The sequence below is a fragment of the Brienomyrus brachyistius genome, unplaced genomic scaffold (assembly GCF_023856365.1).
Source record: "Brienomyrus brachyistius isolate T26 unplaced genomic scaffold, BBRACH_0.4 scaffold39, whole genome shotgun sequence".
Taxonomy (NCBI): Eukaryota; Metazoa; Chordata; class Actinopteri; order Osteoglossiformes; family Mormyridae; genus Brienomyrus; species Brienomyrus brachyistius.
In genome coordinates this window covers 1,598,774-1,624,282 of record NW_026042314.1, presented here as the reverse complement: position 1 = coordinate 1,624,282, position 25,509 = coordinate 1,598,774, and the positions used below count along the sequence as shown (strand labels likewise).

The 25,509-nt window shown below is 55.7% G+C and overlaps 1 protein-coding gene and 2 long non-coding RNA genes across 8 annotated transcripts in view; all 3 read right to left on the bottom strand.

The window, feature by feature from the left end:
- Window positions 1-7,244, bottom strand: part of LOC125722473 (NACHT, LRR and PYD domains-containing protein 12-like) — a 214,991-nt gene extending 207,747 nt beyond the window's left edge. For 2 of the 5 annotated variants that reach the window (XM_048998643.1, XM_048998646.1), the window contains exons 1-4: window positions 7,108-7,219; window positions 4,573-4,636; window positions 4,162-4,390; window positions 1,820-3,530 (exon numbers count right to left, since the gene is read on the bottom strand). In XM_048998643.1, the coding sequence (XP_048854600.1) occupies window positions 1,820-3,530; window positions 4,162-4,390; window positions 4,573-4,636; window positions 7,108-7,148 (2,045 nt within the window). In that variant the 5' untranslated portion in view covers window positions 7,149-7,219. Of the gene's footprint in view, window positions 1-1,819; window positions 3,531-4,161; window positions 4,391-4,572; window positions 4,637-7,092 lie in introns of all 5 variants that reach the window. The other 3 variants (XM_048998644.1, XM_048998647.1, XM_048998645.1) reach the window with 3 other exon arrangements.
- A 101-nt stretch (window positions 7,245-7,345) lies between these two features.
- On the bottom strand, window positions 7,346-16,109 carry LOC125722525 (uncharacterized). 2 transcript variants are annotated; one of them, XR_007386430.1, is made up of 3 exons: window positions 15,859-16,109; window positions 9,351-9,986; window positions 7,346-7,746 (listed from the first exon to the last, which is right to left on the bottom strand). It is a non-coding gene; the product is annotated as an uncharacterized LOC125722525 (long non-coding RNA). The 2 variants fall into 2 exon arrangements; XR_007386429.1 differs by lacking the exon at window positions 15,859-16,109 and adding an exon at window positions 12,227-12,710.
- A 1,869-nt stretch (window positions 16,110-17,978) lies between these two features.
- LOC125722529 (uncharacterized) lies at window positions 17,979-19,965 on the bottom strand. Its single transcript, XR_007386440.1, has 3 exons — window positions 19,583-19,965; window positions 18,940-19,045; window positions 17,979-18,084 (listed from the first exon to the last, which is right to left on the bottom strand). It is a non-coding gene; the product is annotated as an uncharacterized LOC125722529 (long non-coding RNA).
- Window positions 19,966-25,509: the final 5,544 nt, after the last annotated feature.

Here is a 25,509-nt window from a genome sequence, read left to right as displayed (position 1 = left end):
CTTTCAGTCTGGTTAGGGTTAGGACTTCCTCTGCTGCCCCCTGGAGGATGGGCTCCCCCTCTGAGTCTGGTTAGGGTTAGGGCTTCCTCTGCTGCCCCCTGGAGGATGGGCTCCTCCCAAGCTTTCGTCTTTCTAGGGAGTTTTTCCTTGCCACTGTCCCCTCTGACTTGCTCACTGGGGGCTTTGGGCAGGGATGCTGTAAAGTGCTTTGAGATGATATAATGTTGTGAAAATACACTATACAAATAAATCTGAACTGAACTGACATTGCACTCAATGTTTAGGGGGAGGACTCAAAAAGATTGTTTATTGCGATATTTTTATACTAAATGACACATACACATTTTTTAACTTATCACCCAGCCCTAATCAGCAATACACTAATTGGAGAGCTATCAGTCCTGTGAAATAGGCTTTTATAAAAAATGTTTGTTTGAATTATTTATGAATAATGATACTTCAGGGGGCGGCATGGTGGTGCAGTGGTTAGCACTGTTGCCTCACACCTCTGGGACCCGGGTTCGAGTCTCCACCTGGGTCACATGTGTGCGGAGTTTGCATGTTCTCCCCATGTCGTCGTGGGGTTTCCTCCGGGTACTCCGGTTTCCCCCCACAGTCCAAAAACATGCTGAGGCTAATTGGAGTTGCTAAATTGCCCATAGGTGTGCATGTGTGAGTGAGTGGTGTGTGAGTGTGCCCTGCGATGGGCTGGCCCCCCGTCCTGGGTTGTTCCCTGCCTCGTGCCCATTGCTTCCGGGATAGGCTCCGGACCCCCCGCGACCCAATAGGATAAGCGGTTTGGAAAATGGATGGATGGATGGATAATGATACTTCATTCACCCCCAAGGGGAAATTGACTTTTCGCCCCTCCCATCTTGCTCTCCAAGAGACACGCCGACACATATACAGGTGAGAGGAAGTTTGGGGGTCGCAGCGCAGGATCGGCCAGCATCCAGCACCCCTGCAGCTCAAGGGCTCAGCGATGACATCACTCTGCCGGCCAAGAGATCTGAACCAGCGACCTTCCGCTCATGGACACAGAGTCCGAACCCAAAGAGTCACGCACCACACCCAGTATTTAGATAAATGCTTCCTACAGCATCCAGAACTGAAACAAATATGAGTGGTTTTCCCACTATTAATGAAAACTGGACCATTCTGAATGATGCTGTATCTTTGGTTATTTGTTACACAAAGGATGGTCGTGGAAATCTTGTCTTTTTGTTTTACCTACATCACTACCTTCAGTTAATATAAACTATATTAAAAAGGAACCTTGTTGATAAAAGAGGGGAATTAAATTACATGTATACATATTCATTTTATATTTTAAACAATGTTTATCTATGTCTGCCAGACTAGATGTGTCGTCACATCCTCAGCCAGGTGCAGCTGAGGCCAGCAGAGGGCGCCAGTGAGCAGCCAGAGACAGCAGCCATACGGAAGCTCCCAGCTCTGGGCTCCATCACATGAACACGCCTGCTGACAATAACGCTCACATACCACTGATACACCCTGTGGATAAAGAGCCCTCACTGTTTCTATAGCAGGTTAGGATGCTGTGCCTGTGATCAGAAGGCAGACTGGATGGGAATGGAAACGTAGTAACAAACAAAAAGTGACATCACTACCTTCAGTCATTATAAAGTCTGTGGTCAAGATTAGCTACTGCAATAGAAACAGCTATAGCTGTGATTATCAAAATAAAACTCACTTATTAATCCATGAGGAGAAATATATAATATATATTACACATTTCAAACAATATTCATGTATTACTACCAGACCAGACATGATTTCCCATCCCCACGTCACTTACAGAGCCGTCCTGGAGTTCTTGACCACAGGCAGCAGCCTGCAGTGCTCTTTATCTCGTCTGATGTATTTCTTCAGATCAAACACATCCAGCTCCTCATCTGACATCAGCATCACAAAGGCCAGAGCTGAGTACTGTGCAGGTGAGAGGTCATCTGCTGAAATGTATCCTGAATTCAGGTATCTTTGTACTTCCTCTACTAGAGAATTGTCACCCAGTTCAGTCAGACAGTGGAACAGATTGATGGTCCTTTCTGGAGATAAATTCTCCTTTATTTTCCCCTTGATGTACTGGGCTGTATCCTTAATGGTATGTGAGCTGATTCTTGTCGGCCCCAGTAGTCTTTGTAACAGAGTCTTACTGGAGTCTGTTGAGAGGCCCAGGAGGAAGCGGAGGTAGAGGTCCAAGTGTCCATTCTTGCTCTCTAATGCCTGATCCACTGCAGTATTCAGCAGGTCAGCTGATGAGTTTGACAGAAACATGTACAAAGCAGCGAGATACTCCTGGATGCTCAGATGCACAAAGCAGTACACCTTCTCCTGGTACAACCCATACTCCTCTTTAAAGACTTCTGTGCACACTCCAGAGTAAACTGAAGCTTCACTGACATCAATGCCATTCCCTGTCAGATCTTGCTCATAAAATATGAGATTGCCTTTCTCAAGGTTGTCAAAAGCCAGTTTACCAAGTTTTAAAAGGAATTGCTTGCTGTATTCCTTAAGCTTAGTTTCATGGTCTTTCATATACTTGTCATTTTTTAAACTTGTCTGAAAGATCAGGAAGTGTGTGTACATTGCAGTCAGAGTCCTTGGAATTTCTCCCCTGTCAGTCTCACTAAAAAACATCTTAAGCACAGTGGCTGAAATCCAGCAGAACACAGGTATGTGACACATGATGAAGAGGCTCCTTGATGATTTCACATGTGTGATAATCCTGCTGGCCAGGCTCTGATCATTAAGTCTCTTCTTGAAATACTCCTCCTTCTGGGCATCACTGAACCCTCGTATCTCTGTCACCTGGTGGACACACTTAGCAGGTATCTGATTGGCTGCTGCTGGCCGGGAGGTTATCCAGAGGAGAGCGGATGGGAGCAGATTCCCCTTAATGAGGTTAGTCAACAGCACATCCAGTGACATTTTCTTTGTTACATCAAACCAGCTCTCATTGTTCTGAAAATCGAGAGGAAGGCGACACTCATCCAGACCATCAAAGATGAACAAGACTTTGTACATAAACAGCTCAGTGGACTGAAATGATTTCAGTTCTGGGACAAAGTGGTGAAGCAGTTCAATCAGACTGTATTCACCCTTAATCAAATTCAGGTCCCGGAAAGGAAGAGCAAATATGAAGTGAACATCCTGGTTTGCTTTTCCTTCTGCCCAGTCGAGAATAAATTTCTGCACAGAGACTGTTTTCCCGATACCTGCCACCCCTTTAGTGAGTACAGTTCTGATAGGAGTCACACGCCCATATAAGGGTTTAAATATATCATTGCACTTGACTGTAGTATCTTCTGTTCGCCTTTTCTTGGATGCTGTTTCAATCTGTCTCACTTCATGTTCCTCATTTACTGCTCCAGTCCCACCTTCAGTTATGTAGAGTTCTGTGTAAATCTCACTGAGAAGTGTTGGCTGTCCTTCCTTAGCTTTCCCTTCAAATACACACTCAAATTGCTTCTTAAGTTTACGTTTGAATCCCTGTAGCATGAGCTGTCCTGAAAAGAAATGAGAGGAAAATGCACTAATTCTCACCGTGATCCTGACCAGTATGAGAGGAATAATATTTTCCAAAAACACACTTTTTTACACATACATATCCAGATATTTCCCTGTGACTGTGAATGTGAAACTGAAAGTTTTATCATGAGTATTTTACTGGAACACCGCATACAGGACCGTGAATAAGCCTTAGGCAGCCAAAGGAAATGTTTAAAGCCATTTATCTGGGTAGTAAGTGTATATCTGCTCAGAACCAAAAAAAACACACAAAACCCCTTTTCATTTCCCAAACCTCTCCTCAGGGGCACCACAGCCAGTCCATGTATTTGTTAAATTTCACCACAAGCTCACTTCATTCATTAATTAAATGACTTTAAAACTCAATGAGATATTGATCAGCCGCATGAGGTGTGTTAGTGGTCAAGTATAAAAATACGTGGATATACTGCACGATTTCTGTAAATATTATGGTGATTTTGGGAGAGGTTCTGAAATGGCAAACACACTTTGACATACATATTATAGTAGTTCTACACCAACATGAAGACCATTTAAACGTCCTTTTCACTGGCTGCCTAAGACTTTTGCACAATATTGTACATGTACATAATATTATAAAGTTCTTACTCTTGTCCAGCAAGTCAGCAAGATCATTTTGCTTCATGGTCCTCAGGATGTACAGTGTGATCTTCAGAGCTACCTCTCTAACACTGGTCTTCTGCATCTGACCATCACAGTCCAGGTCATTGTCCTCCTCCAGCTGAGGCTCAGAGCATTCTGGGTAATTCTGATCTAGGTACCTCACAAACGTCTTCAGCTCGTCCTTTAGGAACTTCATGGCTTTTTCCTCTAGTGACTAAAATAAACAGTCATAGTTAATTATTGCTACTTACACCAAACCTTTTCAGAGTTTTACTTGTGAATCATAGTTTAAACATATTTCCTTTAACATGATGAGTTTCCTATAATACAGCTGTATACGATATAAGCTAATTGACATAACAGCCAAGAAAATATATATCAGCAATAAATACTAACCTTCAATATGGATGATAAACCCGATTTATCATGTAGACCTGAACTGCATTCTTCCATTTGGTCTCTGTGAATTAGACAGAAACATAAAGTCATCTACACAAATGTAATAGAAAGACTGAAAAGTTCCCCATTAAAATTGCTGTTACTGCAGATAAAAAATAACATTGTGGTATATTACAACACCAATTCCAAAAAGTTGGGACATTGTGCAAATTGTAAATAAAAACAGAATGCAATGATATAGAAATCTCATAAACCTGTATTATATTCACAACAAAGCATAGAAAACATATCAAATGTTTAAACTGAGACATTTTGTTATTTCATGAAAAATATTGGCTCATTTTGAATTTCACGACAGCAACACGTCTCAAAAAAGTTGGGAGGGGGGCAATAGGAGGCTGGAAAAGTTAGTGGTACAAAAACCCAACAGCTGGAGGAACAATTTGCATATAATTATGTCAATTGGCAACAGGTGAGTAACATGACTGGGTATAAAAAGAGCATCTTAGAGTTGCAGTGTCTCTCTGAAGTAAAGATGGACAGAGGGTCACAATCCCCCTAATACTGCACTGACAAATAGTGGAGCAATTTCAGAAAGAAGTTCCTCAGTATAAAAATGCAAAGAGGTTGAATATTTCATCATCTACAGCACATAATGTAATCAAAAGATTCTGAGAATCTGGAGAAATCTCTGTGAAAAACCAGACTAGATGCCTGTGATATTTTGGCCCTTAGGCAGCACTGCATCACAAACAGGCATGATTCTGTAATGGAATCACTAAATAGGCTCAGGAATATTTCCCAAAAACATTGTCAGTGAAGACAATTCGCGCTGCCATGCACAGATGCCAGTTAAAACTCTATCATCCAAAGAAGAAGCCGTATATGAAGATGATCCAGAATCACCGACGTCGTCTCTGGGCCAAAGCTCATTTAAAATGGACTGCGGCTGAGTGGAAAACTGTTCTGTGGTCAGTCGAATCTAAATTTGAAATTCTTTTTGGAAACCAGGGACACCATGTCATCCGGACTAAAGAGGAGAAGGACCACCCAGCGTGTTATCAGCACTCAGTTCGAGCATCTCTGATGGTGTGGGGGTGCATTAGTACATATGGCAGGGGCAGCCAGCATCTCTGATGGTGTGGGGGTGCATTAGTACATATGGCAGGGGCAGCCTGCATATCTGGAAAGGCACCATCAGTGCTGAAAGGTATGTCCAGGTTCTAGAGCAACAGATGCTCCCATCCATATGACATCTCTTTCAGTGAAGACCTTGCATTTTCCCACATGACAATGCCAAACCACACACTGCATCAATTACAACATGATGGATTCGTAGAAGAAGGGTCCCGGTACTGAACTGGGCTGCCAGCGGTCCAGATCTTCCAGGCATTGGGAACATTTGCTGCATAATAAAACGAAAAATATGATCTAGGACAGTTGAGCAACTAGAATCCTGTATCAGACAAGAATGGGACAACATTCCTCTCCCAAAACTCAAACAACTGATCTCCTCAGTCCCCAGACATTTACAGACTGTTGTTAAAAGAAGAGGAGATGCCACACTGTGGTAAACATGGCCTTGTCCCAACTTTGTTGAGATGTGTTGCTGCTGTGACATTCAAAATTTTTCCTTACAATGATGCATTTTCTCAGTTTAAACATTTGATATGTTTTCTGTTCTGTTATGAATAAAATATAGATTTATGAGATTTCCGTATCACTGCATTCTGTTTTTATTTACAATTTGCAGAACGTCCCAACATTTTTGGAACTGGGGTGGTAGTATGGAAAGATGTATCTGCCATGTTAAGCTTTATTCACTGGGGCGGCTTCCTGATTCTCTCATGACAGCAGAAGAGAACCAGTGACATCAGTCTCCAGCACAGAGACACAGCAGGCAGGAAGGACAGTTTTCTATGCAGCCCTTTGTACCCAGTGACATTTACAGTGATTCACCTGATTAGCAGAGCTAAATACCAGCATCTGATTCACAATCCTCAGTCAAGAAACTGCTTAAATAGCTTGTTGGTTAAATTCAGCACCTACAAGGCTAATGGGCCGAATGTGTCCTTCAGCACCTACAGGTTGACCCCCCCCCCCTGAGTGAGCACACAGCTTCCTATGCAACCAGCAAACAGTGAATCCCCCCCACTACCCCCCACCCCCGCTACCCCACCCATCAATAAGGCTCTGCTTTGCATATCAATGGAGTCGCCTGCTCTGTGAGCGACTGGTCCATGGCTACGCCGGCCTGGGACTCGCGGGTGAGCAGGGGGCGTCAGACGGGGGGGGGGCACATATCAGCTTGTTGCCCGTATCCCTGCCTCCCCACTTCTGTGCCAGCTGGTGCCCAGGCCACCACTAGCCAGGATGATACTACTGTCTAAATATGATGAAACATTGAATGTGTCATCATCCTGCACCTGTTCTCCATCCCAGTGGACAAAATGTGCATGATGTCATCAGCGTGCGCCACTCCCTCTAGAATGTCCTACTGTATTACAGAATACTAACCACTTCAGGGATCACCTTTTTTCTGTCAGCCAGCAGCAGTGAGGGAAGCTGCACATGCAGGGCAGACAGCCTGAAAAATGACAGGGCCTGAGGGGGCAGAGTCTGGCAGAGGAACACACCTGACCTCTTATCTGCAGCCGCATAACTGGCCCAGCTGCTCATGCATGGCAGACAGCCTGAGAGCTGACAGGGCTTGATGGGGCAGAGTCTGACAGAGGAACACACCTGATCTCTTATCTGCAGCTGCATAACTGTCCCAGCTGCGCATGCAGGGCACACAACCTGAGAGCTGACAGGGCCTGGGGGGGCAGAGTCTGACAGAGGAACACACCTGACCTCTTATCTGCAGCCGCATAACTGGCCCAGCTGCGCATGCAGGGCAGACAGCCTGAGAGCTGACAGGGCCTGGGGGGGCAGAGTCTGACAGAGGAACACACCTGACCTCTTATCTGCAGCCGCATAACTGGCCCAGCTGCGCATGCAGGGCAAGCAGGCTGAGAGCTGACAGGGCCTGGGGGGGCAGAGTCTGACAGAGGAACACACCTGACCTCTTATCTGCAGCCGCATAACTGGCCCAGCTGCGCATGCAGGGCAGACAGCCTGAGAGCTGACAGGGCCTGGGGGGGCAGAGTCTGACAGAGGAACACACCTGACCTCTTATCTGCAGCCGCATAACTGGCCCAGCTGCGCATGCAGGGCAGACAGCCTGAGAGATGACAGGGCCTGATGGGGCAGAGTCTGGCAGAGGAACACACCTGATCTCTTATCTGCAGCTGCATAACTGGCCCAGCTGCGCATGCAGGGCAGACAGCCTGAGAGCTGACAGGGCCTGGGGGGGCAGAGTCTGACAGAGGAACACACCTGACCTCTTATCTGCAGCTTGCAGCTGCATAACTGGCCCAGCTGCGCATGCAGGGCAGGCAGGCTGAGAGCTGACAGGGCCTGGTGGGGCAGAGTCTGACAGAGGAACACACCTGACCTCTTATCTGCAGCCGCATAACTGGCCCAGCTGCGCATGCAGGGCAGACAGCCTGAGAGCTGACAGGGCTTGATGGGGCAGAGTCTGACAGAGTAACACACCTGATCTCTTATCTGCAGCCGCATAACTGGCCCAGCTGCGCATGCAGGGCAGACAGCCTGAGAGCTGACAGGGCTTGATGGGGCAGAGTCTGACAGAGGAACACACCTGATCTCTTATCTGCAGCTGCATAACTGGCCCAGCTGCGCATGCAGGGCAGACAGCCTGAGAGCTGACAGGGCCTGAGGGGGCAGAGTCTGGCAGAGGAACACACCTGACCTCTTATGTGCAGCCGCATAACTAGCCCAGCTGCGCATGCAGGGCAAGCAGGCTGAGAGCTGACAGGGCCTGGGGGGGCAGAGTCTGACAGAGGGACACACCTGACCTCTTATCTGCAGCCGCATAACTGGCCCAGCAGCGCATGCAGGGCAGACAGCCTGAGAGCTGACAGGGCCTGTGATTGCAGAGTCTGACAGAGGAACACACCTGACAACTTATCTGCAGCCGCATAACTGGCCCAGCTGCGCATGCAGGGCAGACAGCCTGAGAGCTGACAGGGCTTGATGGGGCAGAGTCTGACAGAGGAACACACCTGATCTCTTATCTGCAGCTGCATAATTGGCCCAGCTGCGCATGCAGGACAGACAGCCTGAGAGCTGACAGGGCCTGGGGGGGCAGAGTCTGACAGAGGAACACACCTGACCTCTTATCTGCAGCTTGCAGCTGCATAACTGGCCCAGCTGCGCATGTAGGGCAGGCAGGCTGAGAGCTAACAGGGCCGGGTGGGGCAGAGTCTGGCAGAGGAACACACCTGACCTCTTATCTGCAGCTGCATAACTGGCCAAGCTGCGCATGCAGGGCAGACAGCCTGAGAGCTGACAGGGCCTGGGGGGGCAGAGTCTGACAGAGGAACACACCTGATCTCTGATCTGCGGCTGCATGACTGGCCCAGCTGCGCATGCAGGGCAGACAGCCTGAGAGCTGACAGGGCCTGAGGGGGCAGAGTCTGGCAGAGGAACACACCTGACCTCTTATCTGCAGCCGCATAACTGGCCCAGCTGCGCATGCAGGGCAAGCAGGCTGAGAGCTGACAGGGCCTGGGGGGGCAGAGTCTGACAGAGGAACACACCTGACCTCTTATCTGCAGCCGCATAACTGGCCCAGCTGCGCATGCAGGGCAGACAGCCTGAGAGCTGACAGGGCCTGTGAGGGCAGAGTCTGACAGAGGAACACACCTGACCACTTATCTGCAGCCGCATAACTGGCCCAGCTGCGCATGCAGGGCAGACAGCCTGAGAGCTGACAGGGCTTGATGGGGCAGAGTCTGACAGAGGAACACACCTGATCTCTTATCTGCAGCTGCATAACTGGCCCAGCTGCGCATGCAGGGCAGACAGCCTGAGAGCTGACAGGGCCTGGGGGGGCAGAGTCTGACAGAGGAACACACCTGATCTCTTATCTGCAGCTGCATAACTGGCCCAGCTGCGCATGCAGGGCAGGCAGCCTGAGAGCTGACAGGGCCTGGTGGGGCAGAGTCTGGCAGAGGAACACACCTGACCTCTTATCTGCAGCTGCATAACTGTCCCAGCTGCGCATGCAGGGCAGACAGCCTGAGAGCTGACAGGGCCAGGGGGGGCAGAGTCTGACAGAGGAACACACCTGACCTCTTATCTGCAGCTGCATAACTGGCCCAGCTGCGCATGCAGGGCAGACAGCTTGAAAGCTGACAGGGCCTGAGGGGGCAGAGTCTGGCAGAGGAACACACCTGACCTCTTATCTGCAGCTGCATAACTGGCCCAACTGCGCATGCAGGGCAGACAGCCTGAGAGCTGACAGGGCCTGATGGGGCAGAGTCTGGCAGAGGAACACACCTGACCTCTTATCTGCAGCTGCATAACTGGCCCAGCTGCGCATGCAGGGCAGACAGCTTGAAAGCTGACAGGGCCTGAGGGGGCAGAGTCTGGCAGAGGAACACACCTGACCTCTTATCTGCAGCTGCATAATTGGCCAAACTGCGCATGCAGGGCAGACAGCCTGAGAGCTGACAGGGCCTGATGGGGCAGAGTCTGGCAGAGGAACACACCTGACCTCTTATCTGCAGATGCATAACTGGCCCAGCTGCGCATGCAGGGCAGGCAGCCTGAGAACTGACAGGGCCTGGGGGGGCAGAGTTTCACAGAGGAACACACCTGACCTCTTATCTGCAGCTGCATAACTGGCCCAGCTGCGCATGCAGGGCAGACAGCCTGAGAGCTGACAGGGCCTGGGGGGGCAGAGTCTGACAGAGGAACACACCTGACCTCTTATCTGCAGCTTGCAGTGGCATAACTGGCCCAGTTGCGCATGCAGGGCAGGCAGCCTGAGAGCTGACAGGGCCTGTGAGGGCAGAGTCTGACAGAGGAACACACCTGACAACTTATCTGCAGCCGCATAACTGGCCCAGCTGCGCATGCAGGGCAGACAGCCTGAGAGCTGACAGGGCCTGGGGGGGCAGAGTTTGACAGAGGAACACACCTGACCTCTTATCTGCAGCTGCATAACTGGCCCAGCTGCGCATGCAGGGCAGACAGCCTGAGAGCTGACAGGGCCTGGGGGGGCAGAGTCTGACAGAGGAACACACCTGACCTCTTATCTGCAGACGCGTAACTGGCCCAGCTGCGCATGCAGGGCAGGCAGCCTGAGAGCTGACAGGGCCTGGTGGGGCAGAGTCTGGCAGAGGAACACACCTGACCTCTTATCTGCAGCTGCATAACTGGCCCAGCTGCGCATGCAGGGCAGACAGCCTGCGAGCTGACAGGGCCTGGGGGGGCAGAGTCTGACAGAGGAACACACCTGACCTCTTATGTGCAGCTGCATAACTGTCCCAGCTGCGCATGCAGAGCAGACAGCCTGAGAGCTGACAGGGCCTGGGGGGGCAGGGTCTGACAGAGGAACACACCTGACCTCTTATCTGCAGCTGCATAACTGGCCCAGCTGCGCATGCAGGGCAGACAGCTTGAAAGCTGACAGGGCCTGAGGGGGCAGAGTCTGGCAGAGGAACACACCTGACCTCTTATCTGCAGCTGCATAACTGGCCCAGCTGCGCATGAAGGGCAGACAGCTTGAAAGCTGACAGGGCCTGAGGGGGCAGAGTCTGGCAGAGGAACACACCTGACCTCTTATCTGCAGCTGCATAACTGGCCAAACTGCGCATGCAGGGCAGACAGCCTGAGAGCTGACAGAACCTTATGGGGCAGAGTCTGGCAGAGGAACACACCTGACCTCTTATCTGCAGCTGCATAACTGGCCCAGCTGCGCATGCAGGGCAGGCAGCCTGAGAACTGACAGGGCCTGGGGGGGCAGAGTCTGACAGAGGAACACACCTGACCTCTTATCTGCAGCTTGCAGCTGCATAACTGGCCCAGTTGCGCATGCAGGGCAGGCAGCCTGAGAGCTGACAGGGCCTGGTGGGGCAGAGTCTGGCAGAGGAACACACCTGACCTCTAATCTGCAGCTGCATAACTGGCCCAGCTGCGCATGCAGGGCAGACAGCCTGCGAGCTGACAGGGCCTGGGGGGGCAGAGTCTGACAGAGGAACACACCTGACCTCTTATCTGCAGCTGCATAACTGTCCCAGCTGCGCATGCAGAGCAGACAGCCTGAGAGCTGACAGGGCCTGGGGGGGCAGAGTCTGACAGAGGAACACACCTGACCTCTTATCTGCAGCTGCATATCTGGCCCAGCTGCGCATGCAGGGCAGACAGCTTGAAAGCTGACAGGGCCTGAGGGGGCAGAGTCTGGCAGAGGAACACACCTGACCTCTTATCTGCAGCTGCATAACTGGCCCAGCTGCGCATGAAGGGCAGACAGCTTGAAAGCTGACAGGGCCTGAGGGGGCAGAGTCTGGCAGAGGAACACACCTAACATCTTATCTGCAGCTGCATAACTGGCCAAACTGCACATGCAGGGCAGACAGCCTGAGAGCTGACAGGGCCTGATGGGGCAGAGTCTGGCAGAGGAACACACCTGACCTCTTATCTGCAGCTGCATAACTGGCCCAGCTGCGCATGCAGGGCAGGCAGCCTGAGAACTGACAGGGCCTGGGGGGGCAGGGTCTGGCAGAGGAACACACCTGACCTCTTATCTGCAGCCGCATAACTGGCCCAGCTGCGCATGTAGGGCAGACAGCCTGAGAGCTGACAGGGCCTGGGGGGGCAGAGTCTGACAGAGGAACACACCTGACCTCTTATCTGCAGCTTGCAGCTGCATAACTGGCCCAGTTGCGCATGCAGGGCAGGCAGCCTGAGAGCTGACAGGGCCTGGTGGGGCAGAGTCTGGCAGAGGAACACACCTGACCTCTTATCTGCAGCTGCATATCTGGCCCAGCTGCGCATGCAGGGCAGACAGCCTGAGAGCTGACAGGGCCTGGGGGGGCAGAGTCTGACAGAGGAACACACCTGACCTCTTATCTGCAGCTGCATAACTGGCCCAGCTGCGCATGCAGGGCAGACAGCCTGAGAGCTGACAGGGCCTGGGGGGGCAGAGTCTGACAGAGGAACACACCTGACCTCTTATCTGCAGACGCGTAACTGGCCCAGCTGCGCATGCAGGGCAGACAGCCTGAGAGCTGACAGGGCCTGTGAGGGCAGAGTCTGACAGAGGAACACACCTGACAACTTATCTGCAGCCGCATAATTGGCCCAGCTGCGCATGCAGGGCAGACAGCCTCAGAGCTGACAGGGCTTGATGGGACAGAATCTGACAGAGGAACACACCTGATCTCTTATCTGCAGCTGCATAACTGGCCCAGCTGCGCATGCAGGGCAGGCAGCCTGAGAGCTGACAGGGCCTGGTGGGGCAGAGTCTGGCAGAGGAACACACCTGACCTCTTATCTGCAGCTGCATAACTGGCCCAGCTGCGCATGCAGGGCAGACAGCTTGAAAGCTGACAGGGCCTGAGGGGGCAGAGTCTGGCAGAGGAACACACCTGACCTCTTATCTGCAGCTGCATAACTGGCCCAGCTGCGCATGAAGGGCAGACAGCTTGAAAGCTGACAGGGCCTGAGGGGGCAGAGTCTGGCAGAGGAACACACCTGACCTCTTATCTGCAGCTGCATAACTGGCCAAACTGCGCATGCAGGGCAGACAGCCTGAGAGCTGACAGGGCCTGATGGGGCAGAGTCTGGCAGAGGAACACACCTGACCTCTTATCTGCAGCTGCATAACTGGCCCAGCTGCGCATGCAGTGCAGGCAGCCTGAGAACTGACAGGGCCTGGGGGGGCAGGGTCTGGCAGAGGAACACACCTGACCTCTTATCTGCAGCCGCATAACTGGCCCAGCTGCGCATGTAGGGCAGACAGCCTGAGAGCTGACAGGGCCTGGGGGGGCAGAGTCTGACAGAGGAACACACCTGACCTCTTATCTGCAGCTTGCAGCTGCATAACTGGCCCAGTTGCGCATGCAGGGCAGGCAGCCTGAGAGCTGACAGGGCCTGTGAGGGCAGAGTCTGACAGAGGAACACACCTGACAACTTATCTGCAGCCGCATAATTGGCCCAGCTGCGCATGCAGGGCAGACAGCCTGAGAGCTGACAGGGCTTGATGGGACAGAGTCTGACAGAGGAACACACCTGATCTCTTATCTGCAGCTGCATAACTGGCCCAGCTGCGCATGCAGGCCAGGCAGCCTGAGAGCTGACAGGGCCTGGTGGGGCAGAGTCTGGCAGAGGAACACACCTGACCTCTTATCTGCAGCTGCATAACTGGCCCAGCTGCGCATGCAGGGCAGACAGCCTGCGAGCTGACAGGGCCTGGGGGGGCAGAGTCTGGCAGAGGAACACACCTGACCTCTTATCTGCAGCTGCATAACTGGCCCAACTGCGCATGCAGGGCAGACAGCCTGAGAGCTGACTGGGCCTGATGGGGCAGAGTCTGGCAGAGGAACACACCTGACCTCTTATCTGCAGCTGCATAACTGGCCCAGCTGCGCATGCAGGGCAGGCAGCCTGAGAACTGACAGGGCCTGGGGGGGCAGGGTCTGACTGAGGAACACACCTGACCTCTCATCTGCAGCCGCATAACTGGCCCAGCTGCGCATGCAGGGCAGACAGCCTGAGAGCTGACAGGGCCTGGGGGGGCAGAGTCTGACAGAGGAACACACCTGACCTCTTATCTGCAGCTGCATAACTGTCCCAGATGCGCATGCAGAGCAGACAGCCTGAGAGCTGACAGGGCCTGGGGGGGCAGAGTCTGACAGAGGAACACACCTGACCTCTTATCTGCAGCTGCATAACTGGCCCAGCTGCACATGCAGGGCAGACAGCTTGAAAGCTGACAGGGCCTGAGGGGGCAGAGTCTGGCAGAGGAACACACCTGACCTCTTATCTGCAGCTGCATAACTGGCCCAACTGCGCATGCAGGGCAGACAGCCTGAGAGCTGACTGGGCCTGATGGGGCAGAGTCTGGCAGAGGAACACACCTGACCTCTTATCTGCAGCTGCATAACTGGCCCAGCTGCGCATGCAGGGCAGGCATCCTGAGAACTGACAGGGCCTGGGGGGGCAGGGTCTGGCAGAGGAACACACCTGACCTCTTATCTGCAGCTTGCAGCTGCATAACTGGCCCAGTTGCGCATGCAGGGCAGGCAGCCTGAGAGCTGACAGGGCCTGGTGGGGCAGAGTCTGGCAGAGGAACACACCTGACCTCTTATCTGCAGCTGCATAACTGGCCAAACTGCGCATGCAGGGCAGACAGCCTGAGAGCTAACAGGGCTTGAGGGGGCAGAGTCTGGCAGAGGAACACACCTGACCTCTTATCTGCAGCTGCATAACTGGCCCAGCTGCGCATGAAGGGCAGACAGCTTGAAAGCTGACAGGGCCTGGGGGGGCAGGGTCTGACAGAGGAACACACCTGACCTCTTATCTGCAGCTTGCAGCTGCATAACTGGCCCAGTTGCGCATGCAGGGCAGGCAGCCTGAGAGCTGACAGGGCCTGGTGGGGCAGAGTCTGGCAGAGGAACACACCTGACCTCTTATCTGCAGCTGCATAACTGGCCAAACTGCGCATGCAGGGCAGACAGCCTGAGAGCTGACAGGGCCTGGTGGGGCAGAGTCTGGCAGAGGAACACTCCTGACCTCTTATCTGCAGCTGCATATCTGGCCCAGCTGCGCATGCAGGGCAGACAGCCTGCGAGCTGACAGGGCCTGGGGGGGCAGAGTCTGACAGAGGAACACACCTGACCTCTTATCTGCAGCTGCATAACTGGCCCAGCTGCGCATGCAGGGCAGACAGCTTGAAAGCTAACAGGGCCTGAGGGGGCAGAGTCTGGCAGAGGAACACACCTGACCTCTTATCTGCAGCTGCATAACTGGCCCAACTGCGCATGCAGGGCAGACAGCCTGAGAGCTGACAGGGCCTGATGGGGCAGAGTCTGGCAGAGGAACACACCTGACCTCTTATCTGCAGCTGCATAACTGGCCCAGCTGCGCATGAAGGGCAGACAGCTTGAAAGCTGACAGGGCCTGAGGGGGCAGAGTCTGGCAGAGGAACACACCTGACCTCTTATCTGCAGCTGCATAACTGGCCAAACTGCGCATGCAGGGCAGACAGCCTGACAGCTGACAGGGCCTGATGGGGCAGAGTCTGGCAGAGGAACACACCTGACCTCTTATCTGCAGCTGCATAACTGGCCCAGCTGCGCTTGCAGGGCAGGCAGCCTGAGAACTGACAGGGCCTGGGGGGGCAGGGTCTGGCAGAGGAACACACCTGACCTCTTATCTGCAGCCGCATAACTGGCCCAGCTGCGCATGTAGGGCAGACAGCCTGAGAGCTGACAGGGCCTGGGGGGGCAGAGTCTGGCAGAGGAACACACCTGACCTCTTATCTGCAGCTGCATAACTGGCCCAACTGCGCATGCAGGGCAGACAGCCTGAGAGCTGACAGGGCCTGATGGGGCAGAGTCTGGCAGAGGAACACACCTGACCTCTTATCTGCAGCTGCATAACTGACCCAGCTGCGCATGAAGGGCAGACAGCTTGAAAGCTGACAGGGCCTGAGGGGGCAGAGTCTGGCAGAGGAACACACCTGACCTCTTATCTGCAGCTACATAACTGGCCAAACTGCGCATGCAGGGCAGACAGCCTGAGAGCTGACAGGGCCTGATGGGGCAGAGTCTGGCAGAGGAACACACCTGACCTCTTATCTGCAGCTGTATAACTGGCCCAGCTGCGCATGCAGGGCAGGCAGCCTGAGAACTGACAGGGCCTGGGGGGGCAGGGTCTGGCAGAGGAACACACCTGACCTCTTATCTGCAGCCGCATAACTGGCCCAGCTGCGCATATAGGGCAGACAGCCTGAGAGCTGACAGGGCCTGGGGGGGCAGAGTCTGACAGAGGAACACACCTGACCTCTTATCTGCAGCCGCATATCTGGCCCAGCTGCGCATGCAGGGCAGACAGCCTGAGAGCTGACAGGGCCTGGGGTGGCAGAGTCTGACAGAGGAACACACCTGACCTCTTATCTGCAGCTGCATAACTGGCCCAGCTGCGCATGCAGGGCAGACAGCCTGAGAGCTGACAGGGCCTGGGGGGGCAGAGTCTGACAGAGGAACACACCTGACCTCTTATCTGCAGCTGCATAACTGGCCCAGCTGCGCATGCAGGGCAGACAGCCTGAGAGCTGACAGGGCCTGGGGGGGCAGAGTCTGACAGAGGAACACACCTGACCTCTTATCTGCAGACGCGTAACTGGCCCAGATGCGCATGCAGGGCAGACAGCCTGAGAGCTGACAGGGCCTGAAGGGGCAGAGTCTGGCAGAGGAACACACCTGACCTCTTATCAGCAGCCGCGTAACTGGCCCAGCTGCGCATGCAGGGCAGACAGCCTGAGAGCTGACAAGGCCTGGGGGGGCAGAGTCTGGCAGAGGAACACACCTGACCTCTTATCTGCAGCCGCATAACTGGCCCAACTGCGCATGCAGGGCAGACAGCCTGAGAGCTGACAGGGCCTGATGGGGCAGAGTCTGACAGAGGAACACACCTGACCTCTTATCTGCAGCTGCATAACTGGCCCAGCTGCGCATGCAGGGCAGACAGCCTGAGAGCTGACAGGGCCTGGGGGGGCAGAGTCTGACAGAGGAACACACCTGACCTCTTATCTGCAGCTGCATAACTGGCCCAGCTGCGCATGCAGGGCAGACAGCCTGAGAGCTGACAGGGCCTGGGGGGGCAGAGTCTGACAGAGGAACACACCTGACCTCTTATCTGCAGACGCGTAACTGGCCCAGATGCGCATGCAGGGCAGACAGCCTGAGAGCTGACAGGGCCTGAAGGGGCAGAGTCTGGCAGAGGAACACACCTGACCTCTTATCAGCAGCCGCGTAACTGGCCCAGCTGCGCATGCAGGGCAGACAGCCTGAGAGCTGACAAGGCCTGGGGGGGCAGAGTCTGGCAGAGGAACACACCTGACCTCTTATCTGCAGCCGCATAACTGGCCCAACTGCGCATGCAGGGCAGACAGCCTGAGAGCTGACAGGGCCTGATGGGGCAGAGTCTGGCAGAGGAACACACCTGACCTCTTATCTGCAGCTGCATAACTGGCCAGGCTGCGCATGCAGGGCAGGCAGCCTGAGAACTGACAGGGCCTGGGGGGGCAGGGTCTGGCAGAGGAACACACCTGACCTCTTATCTGCAGCCGCATAACTGGCCCAGCTGCGCATGCAGGGCAGACAGTCTGAGAGCTGACATGGCCTGATGGGGCAGAGTCTGGCAGAGGAACACACCTGACCTCTGATCTGCAGCCGCGTAACTTGCCCAGCTGCGCATGCAGGGCAGACAGCCTGAGAGCTGACAAGGCCTGGGGGGGCAGAGTCTGGCAGAGGAACACACCTGACCTCTTATCTGCAGCTGCATAACTGGCCCAACTGCGCATGCAGGGCAGACAGCCTGAGAGCTGACAGGGCCTGATGGGGCAGAGTCTGGCAGAGGAACACACCTGACCTCTTATGCGCAGCTGCATACCTGGCCCAGCTGCGCATGCAGGGCAGGCAGCCTGAGTACTGACAGGGCCTGGGGGGGCAGGGTCTGGCAGAGGAACACACCTGACCTCTTATCTGCAGCCGCATAACTGGCCCAGCTGCGCATGCAGGGCAGACAGTCTCAGAGCTGACATGGCCTGATGGGGCAGAGTCTGACAGAGGAACACACCTGACAACTTATCTGCAGCCGCATAACTGGCCCAGCTGCGCATGCAGGGCAGACAGCCTGAGAGCTGACAGGGCTTGATGGGGCAGAGTCTGACAGAGGAACACACCTGATCTCTTATCTGCAGCTGCATAACTGGCCCAGCTGCGCATGCAGGGCAGACAGCCTGAGAGCTGACAGGGCCTGGGGGGGCAGAGTCTGACAGAGGAACACACCTGACCTCTTATCTGCAGCTTGCAGCTGCATAACTGACCCAGATGCGCATGCAGGGCAGGCAGCCTGAGAGCTGACAGGGCCTGGTGGGGCAGAGTCTGGCAGAGGAACACACCTGACCTCTTATCTGCAGCTGCATAACTGGCCCAGCTGCGCATGCAGGGCAGACAGCCTGAGAGCTGACAGGGCCTGGGGGGGCAGAGTCTGACAGAGGAACACACCTGACCTCTTATCTGCAGCTGCATAACTGGCCCAGCTGCGCATGCAGGGCAGACAGCTTTAAAGCTAACAGGGCCTGAGGGGGCAGAGTCTGGCAGAGGAACACACCTGACCTCTTATCTGCAGCTGCATAACTGGCCCAACTGCGCATGCAGGGCAGACAGCCTGAGAGATGACAGGGCCTGATGGGGCAGAGTCTGGCAGAGGAACACACCTGACCTCTTATCTGCAGCTGCATAACTGGCCCAGCTGCGCATGCAGGGCAGACAGCCTGAGAGCTGACAGGGCTTGATGGGGCAGAGTCTGACAGAGGAACACACCTGACCTCTTATCTGCAGCTGCATAACTGGCCCAGCTGCGCATGCAGGGCAGACAGCTTGAAAGCTAACAGGGCCTGAGGGGGCAGAGTCTGGCAGAGGAACACACCTGACCTCTTATCTGCAGCTGCATAACTGGCCCAACTGCGCATACAGGGCAGACAGCCTGAGAGATGACAGGGCCTGATGGGGCAGAGTCTGGCAGAGGAACACACCTGACCTCTTATCTGCAGCTGCATAACTGGCCCAGCTGCGCATGCAGGGCAGACAGCCTGAGAGCTGACAGGGCTTGATGGGGCAGAGTCTGACAGAGGAACACACCTGATCTCTTATCTGCAGCTGCATAACTGGCCCAGCTGCGCATGCAGGGCAGACAGCCTGAGAGCTGACAGGGCCTGGGGGGGCAGAGTCTGACAGAGGAACACACCTGACCTCTAATCTGCAGCTTGCAGCTGCATAACTGGCCCAGCTGCGCATGCAGGGCAGGCAGGCTGAGAGCTGACAGGGCCTGGTGGGGCAGAGTCTGGCAGAGGAACACACCTGACCTCTTATCTGCAGCTGCATAACTGGCCCAGCTGCGCATGCAGGGCAGACAGCCTGAGAGCTGACAGGGCCTGGGGGGGCAGAGTCTGACAGAGGAACACACCTGACCTCTTATCTGCAGCCGCATAACTGGCCCAGCTGCGCATGCAGGGCAGACAGCCTGAGAGCTGACAGGGCTTGATGGGGCAGAGTCTGACAGAGGAACACACCTGAACTCTGATCTGCAGCTGCATGACTGGCCCAGCTGCGCATGCAGGGCAGACAGCCTGAGAGCTGACAGGGCCTGAGGGGGCAGGGTCTGGCAGAGGAACACACCTGACCTCTTATCTGCAGCCGCATAACTGGCCCAGCTGCGCATGCAGGGCAAGCAGCCTGAGAGCTGACAGGGCCTGGGGGGGCAGAGTCTGACAGAGAAACACACCTGACCTCTTATCTGCAGCCGCATAACTGGCCCAGCTGCGCATGCAGGGCAGACAGCCTGAGAGCTGACAGGGCTTGATGGGGCAGAGTCTGACAGAGGAACAAACCTGATCTCTTATCTGCAGCTGCATAACTGGCCCAGTTGCGCATGCAGGGCAGGCAGCCTGAGAACTGACAGGGCCTGGGGGGGCAGGGTCTGGCAGAGGAACACACCTGACCTCTTATCTGCAGCCGCATAACTGGCCCAGCTGCGCATGCAGGGCAAGAGGGCTGAGAGCTGACAGGGCCTGGGGGGGCAGAGTCTGACAGAGAAACACACCTGACCTCTTATCTGCAGCCGCATAACTGGCCCAGCTGCGCATGCAGGGCAGACAGCCTGAGAGCTGACAGGGCTTGATGGGGCAGAGTCTGACAGAGGAACACACCTGATCTCTTATCTGCAGCAGCATAACTGGCCCAGCTGCGCATGCAGGGCAGACAGCCTGAGAGCTGACAGGGCCTGGGGGGGCAGAGTCTGACAGAGGAACACACCTGACCTCTTATCTGCAGCTGCATAACTGGCCCAGCTGCGCATGCAGAGCAGACAGCCTGAGAGCTGACAGGGCCTGGGGGGGCAGAGTCTGACAGAGGAACACACCTGACCTCTTATCTGCAGCTGCATAACTGGCCCAGCTGCGCATGCAGGGCAGGCAGGCTGAGAGCTGACAGGGCCTGGTGGGGCAGAGTCTGGCAGAGGAACACAGCTGACCTCTTATCTGCAGCTGCATAACTGGCCCAGCTGCGCATGCAGGGCAGACAGCCTGAGAGCTGACAGGGCCTGGGGGGGCAGAGTCTGACAGAGGAACACACTTGACCTCTTATCTGCAGCCGCATAACTGGCCCAGCTGCGCATGCAGGGCAGACAGCCTGAGAGCTGACAGGGCCTGGGGGGGCAGAGTCTGACAGAGGAACACACCTGACCTCTCATCTGCAGCTGCATAACTGGCCCAGCTGCGCATGCAAGGCAGACAGCCTGAGAGCTGACAGGGCCTGGGGGGGCAGAGTCTGACAGAGGAACACACCTGACCTCTTATCTGCAGACGCGTAACTGGCCCAGCTGCGCATGCAGGGCAGACAGCCTGAGAGCTGACAGGGCCTGAAGGGGCAGAGTCTGGCAGAGGAACACACCTGACCTCTTATCTGCAGCCGCGTAACTGGCCCAGCTGCGCATGCAGGGCAGACAGCCTGAGAGCTGACAAGGCCTGGGGGGGCAGAGTCTGGCAGAGGAACACACCTGACCTCTTATCTGCAGCTGCATAACTGGCCCAGCTGCGCATGCAGGGCAGACAGCCTGAGAGCTGACAGGGCCTGAAGGGGCAGAGTCTGGCAGAGGAACACACCTGACCTCTTATCTGCAGCCGCGTAACTGGCCCAGCTGCGCATGCAGGGCAGACAGCCTGAGAGCTGACAAGGCCTGGGGGGGCAGAGTCTGGCAGAGGAACACACCTGACCTCTTATCTGCAGCTGCATAACTGGCCCAACTGCGCATGCAGGGCAGACAGCCTGAGAGCTGACAGGGCCTGATGGGGCAGAGTCTGGCAGAGGAACACACCTGACCTCTTATCTGCAGCTGCATAACTGGTCCAGCTGCGCATGCAGGGCAGGCAGCCTGAGAACTGACAGGGCCTGGGGGGGCAGGGTCTGGCAGAGGAACACACCTGACCTCTTATCTGCAGCCGCATAACTGGCCCAGCTGCGCATGCAGGGCAGACAGTCTGAGAGCTGATATGGCCTGATGGGGCAGAGTCTGGCAGAGGAACACAACTGACCTCTTATCTGCAGCTGCATAACTGGCCCAGCTGCGCATGCAGGGTAGACAGCCTGAGAGCTGACAGGGCCTGGGGGGGCAAAGTCTGACAGAGGAACACATCTGACCTCTTATCTGCAGCTTGCAGCTGCATAACTGGCCCAGCTGTGCATGCAGGGCAGGCAGCCTGAGAGCTGACAGGGCCTGGTGGGGCAGAGTCTGGCAGAGGAACACAACTGACCTCTTATCTGCAGCTGCATATCTGGCCCAGCTGCGCATGCAGGGCAGACAGCCTGAGAGCTGACAGGGCCTGGGGGGGCAGAGTCTGACAGAGGAACACACCTGACCTCTTATCTGCAGCTTACAGCTGCATAACTGGCCCAGCTGCGCATGCAGGGCAGGCAGCCTGAGAGCTGACAGGGCCTGGTGGGGCAGAGTCTGGCAGAGGAACACACCTGACCTCTTATCTGCAGCTGCATATCTGGCCCAGCTGCGCATGCAGGGCAGACAGCCTGAGAGCTGACAGGGCCTGGGGGGGCAGAGTCTGACAGAGGAACACACCTGACCTCTCATCTGCAGCTGCATAACTGGCCCAGCTGCGCATGAAGGGCAGACAGCCTGAGAGCTGACAGGGCCTGGGGGGGCAGAGTCTGACAGAGGAACACACCTGACCTCTTATCTGCAGACGCGTAACTGGCCCAGCTGCGCATGCAGGGCAGACAGCCTGAGAGCTGACAGGGCCTGAAGGGGCAGTGTCTGGCAGAGGAACACACCTGACCTCTTATCTGCAGCCGCGTAACTGGCCCAGCTACGCATGCAGGGCAGACAGCCTGAGAGCTGACAAGGCCTGGGGGGGCAGATTCTGGCAGAGGAACACACCTGACCTCTTATCTGGAGCTGCATAACTGGCCCAGCTGCGCATGCAGGGCAGACAGCCTGAGAGCTGACAGGGCCTGATGGGGCAGAGTCTGGCAGAGGAACACACCTGACCTCTTATCTGCAGCTGCATAACTGGCCCAGTTGCGCATGCAGGGCAGGCAGCCTGAGAACTGACAGGGCCTGGGGGGGCAGGGTCTGGCAGAGGAACACACCTGACCTCTTATCTGCAGCCGCATAACTGGCCCAGCTGCGCATGCAGGGCAGACAGTCTGAGAGCTGACATGGCCTGATGGGGCAGAGTCTGGCAGAGGAACACAACTGACCTCTTATCTGCAGCTGCATAACTGGCCCAGCTGCGCATGCAGGGCAGACAGCCTGAGAGCTGACAGGGCCTGGGGGTGCAGAGTCTGACAGAGGAACACATCTGACCTCTTATTTGCAGCTTGCAGCTGCATAACTGGCCCAGCTGCGCATGCAGGGCAGGCAGCCTGAGAGCTGACAGGGCCTGGTGGGGCAGAGCCTGGCAGAGGCACACACCTGACCTCTTATCTGCAGCTGCATATCTGGCCCAGCTGCGCATGCAGGGCAGACAGCCTGAGAGCTGACAGGGCCTGGGGGGGCAGAGTCTGACAGAGGAACACACCTGACCTCTTATCTGCAGCTGCATAACTGGCCCAGCTGCGCATGCAGGGCAGACAGCCTGAGAGCTGACAGGGCCTGGGGGGGCAGAGTCTGACAGAGGAACACACCTGACCTCTCATCTGCAGCCGCGTAACTGACCCAGCTGCGCATGCAGGGCAGACAGCCTGAGAGCTGAGAGGGCCTGGGGGGGCAGAGTCTGACAGAGGAACACACCTGACCTCTCATCTGCAGCCGCGTAACTGGCCCAGCTGCGCATGCAGGGCAGACAGCCTGAGAGCTGACAAGGCCTGGGGGGGCAGAGTCTGACTGAGGAACACACCTGACCTCTCATCTGCAGCCGCATAACTGGCCCAGCTGCGCATGCAGGGCAGACAGCCTGAGAGCTGACAGGGCCTGGGGGGGCAGAGTCTGGTAGAGGAACACACCTGACCTCTTATCTGCAGCTGCATAACTGGCCCAGCTGCGCATGCAGGGCAGACAGCCTGAGAGCTGACAGGGCCTGGTTGGGCAGAGTCTGGCAGAGGAACACACCTGACCTCTTATCTGCAGCTGCATAACTGGCCCAGCTGCGCATGTAGGGCAGACAGCCTGAGAGCTGACAGGGCCTGGGGGGGCAGAGTCTGACTGAGGAACACACCTGACCTCTCATCTGCAGCCGCATAACTGGCCCAGCTGCGCATGCAGGGCAGACAGCCTGAGAGCTGACAGGGCCTGGGGGGGCAGAGTCTGGTAGAGGAACACACCTGACCTATTATCTGCAGCTGCATAACTGGCCCAGCTGCGCATGCAGGGCAGACAGCCTGAGAGCTGACAGGGCCTGGTTGGGTAGAGTCTGGCAGAGGAACACACCTGACCTCTTATCTGCAGCTGCATAACTGGCCCAGCTGCGCATGAAGGGCAGACAGCCTGAGAGCTGACAGGGCCTGGGGGGGCAGAGTCTGACAGAGGAACACACCTGACCTCTTATCTGCAGACGCGTAACTGGCCCAGCTGCGCATGCAGGGCAGACAGCCTGAGAGCTGACAGGGCCTGAAGGGGCAGTGTCTGGCAGAGGAACACACCTGACCTCTTATCTGCAGCCGCGTAACTGGCCCAGCTACGCATGCAGGGCAGACAGCCTGAGAGCTGACAAGGCCTGGGGGGGCAGATTCTGGCAGAGGAACACACCTGACCTCTTATCTGGAGCTGCATAACTGGCCCAGCTGCGCATGCAGGGCAGACAGCCTGAGAGCTGACATGGCCTGATGGGGCAGAGTCTGGCAGAGGAACACACCTGACCTCTTATCTGCAGCTGCATAACTGGCCCAGTTGCGCATGCAGGGCAGACAGTCTGAGAGCTGACATGGCCTGATGGGGCAGAGTCTGGCAGAGGAACACAACTGACCTCTTATCTGCAGCTGCATAACTGGCCCAGCTGCGCATGCAGGGCAGACAGCCTGAGAGCTGACAGGGCCTGGGGGGGCAGAGTCTGACAGAGGAACACACCTGACCTCTTATCTGCAGCTTGCAGCTGCATAACTGGCCCAGCTGCGCATGCAGGGCAGGCAGCCTGAGAGCTGACAGGGCCTGGTGGGGCAGAGCCTGGCAGAGGCACACACCTGACCTCTTATCTGCAGCTGCATATCTGGCCCAGCTGCGCATGCAGGGCAGTCAGCCTGAGAGCTGACAGGGCCTGGGGGGGCAGAGTCTGACAGAGGAACACACCTGACCTCTTATCTGCAGCTGCGTAACTGGCCCAGCTGCGCATGCAGGGCAGACAGCCTGAGAGCTGACAGGGCCTGGGGGGGCAGAGTCTGACAGAGGAACACACCTGACCTCTCATCTGCAGCCGCGTAACTGACCCAGCTGCGCATGCAGGGCAGACAGACTGAGAGCTGACAGGGCCTGGGGGGGCAGAGTCTGACAGAGGAACACACCTGACCTCTTATCTGCAGCCGCGTAACTGGCCCAGCTGCGCATGCAGGGCAGACAGCCTGAGAGCTGACAAGGCCTGGGGGGGCAGAGTCTGGCAGAGGAACACACCTGACCTCTTATCTGCAGCCGCGTAACTGGCCCAGCTGCGATGCAGGGCAGACAGCCTGAGAGCTGACAGGGCCTGGGGGGGCAGAGTCTGGCAGAGGAACACACCTGACCTCTTATCTGCAACCGCGTAACTGGCCCAGTTGCGCATGCAGGGCAGACAGCCTGAGAGCTGACAGGGCC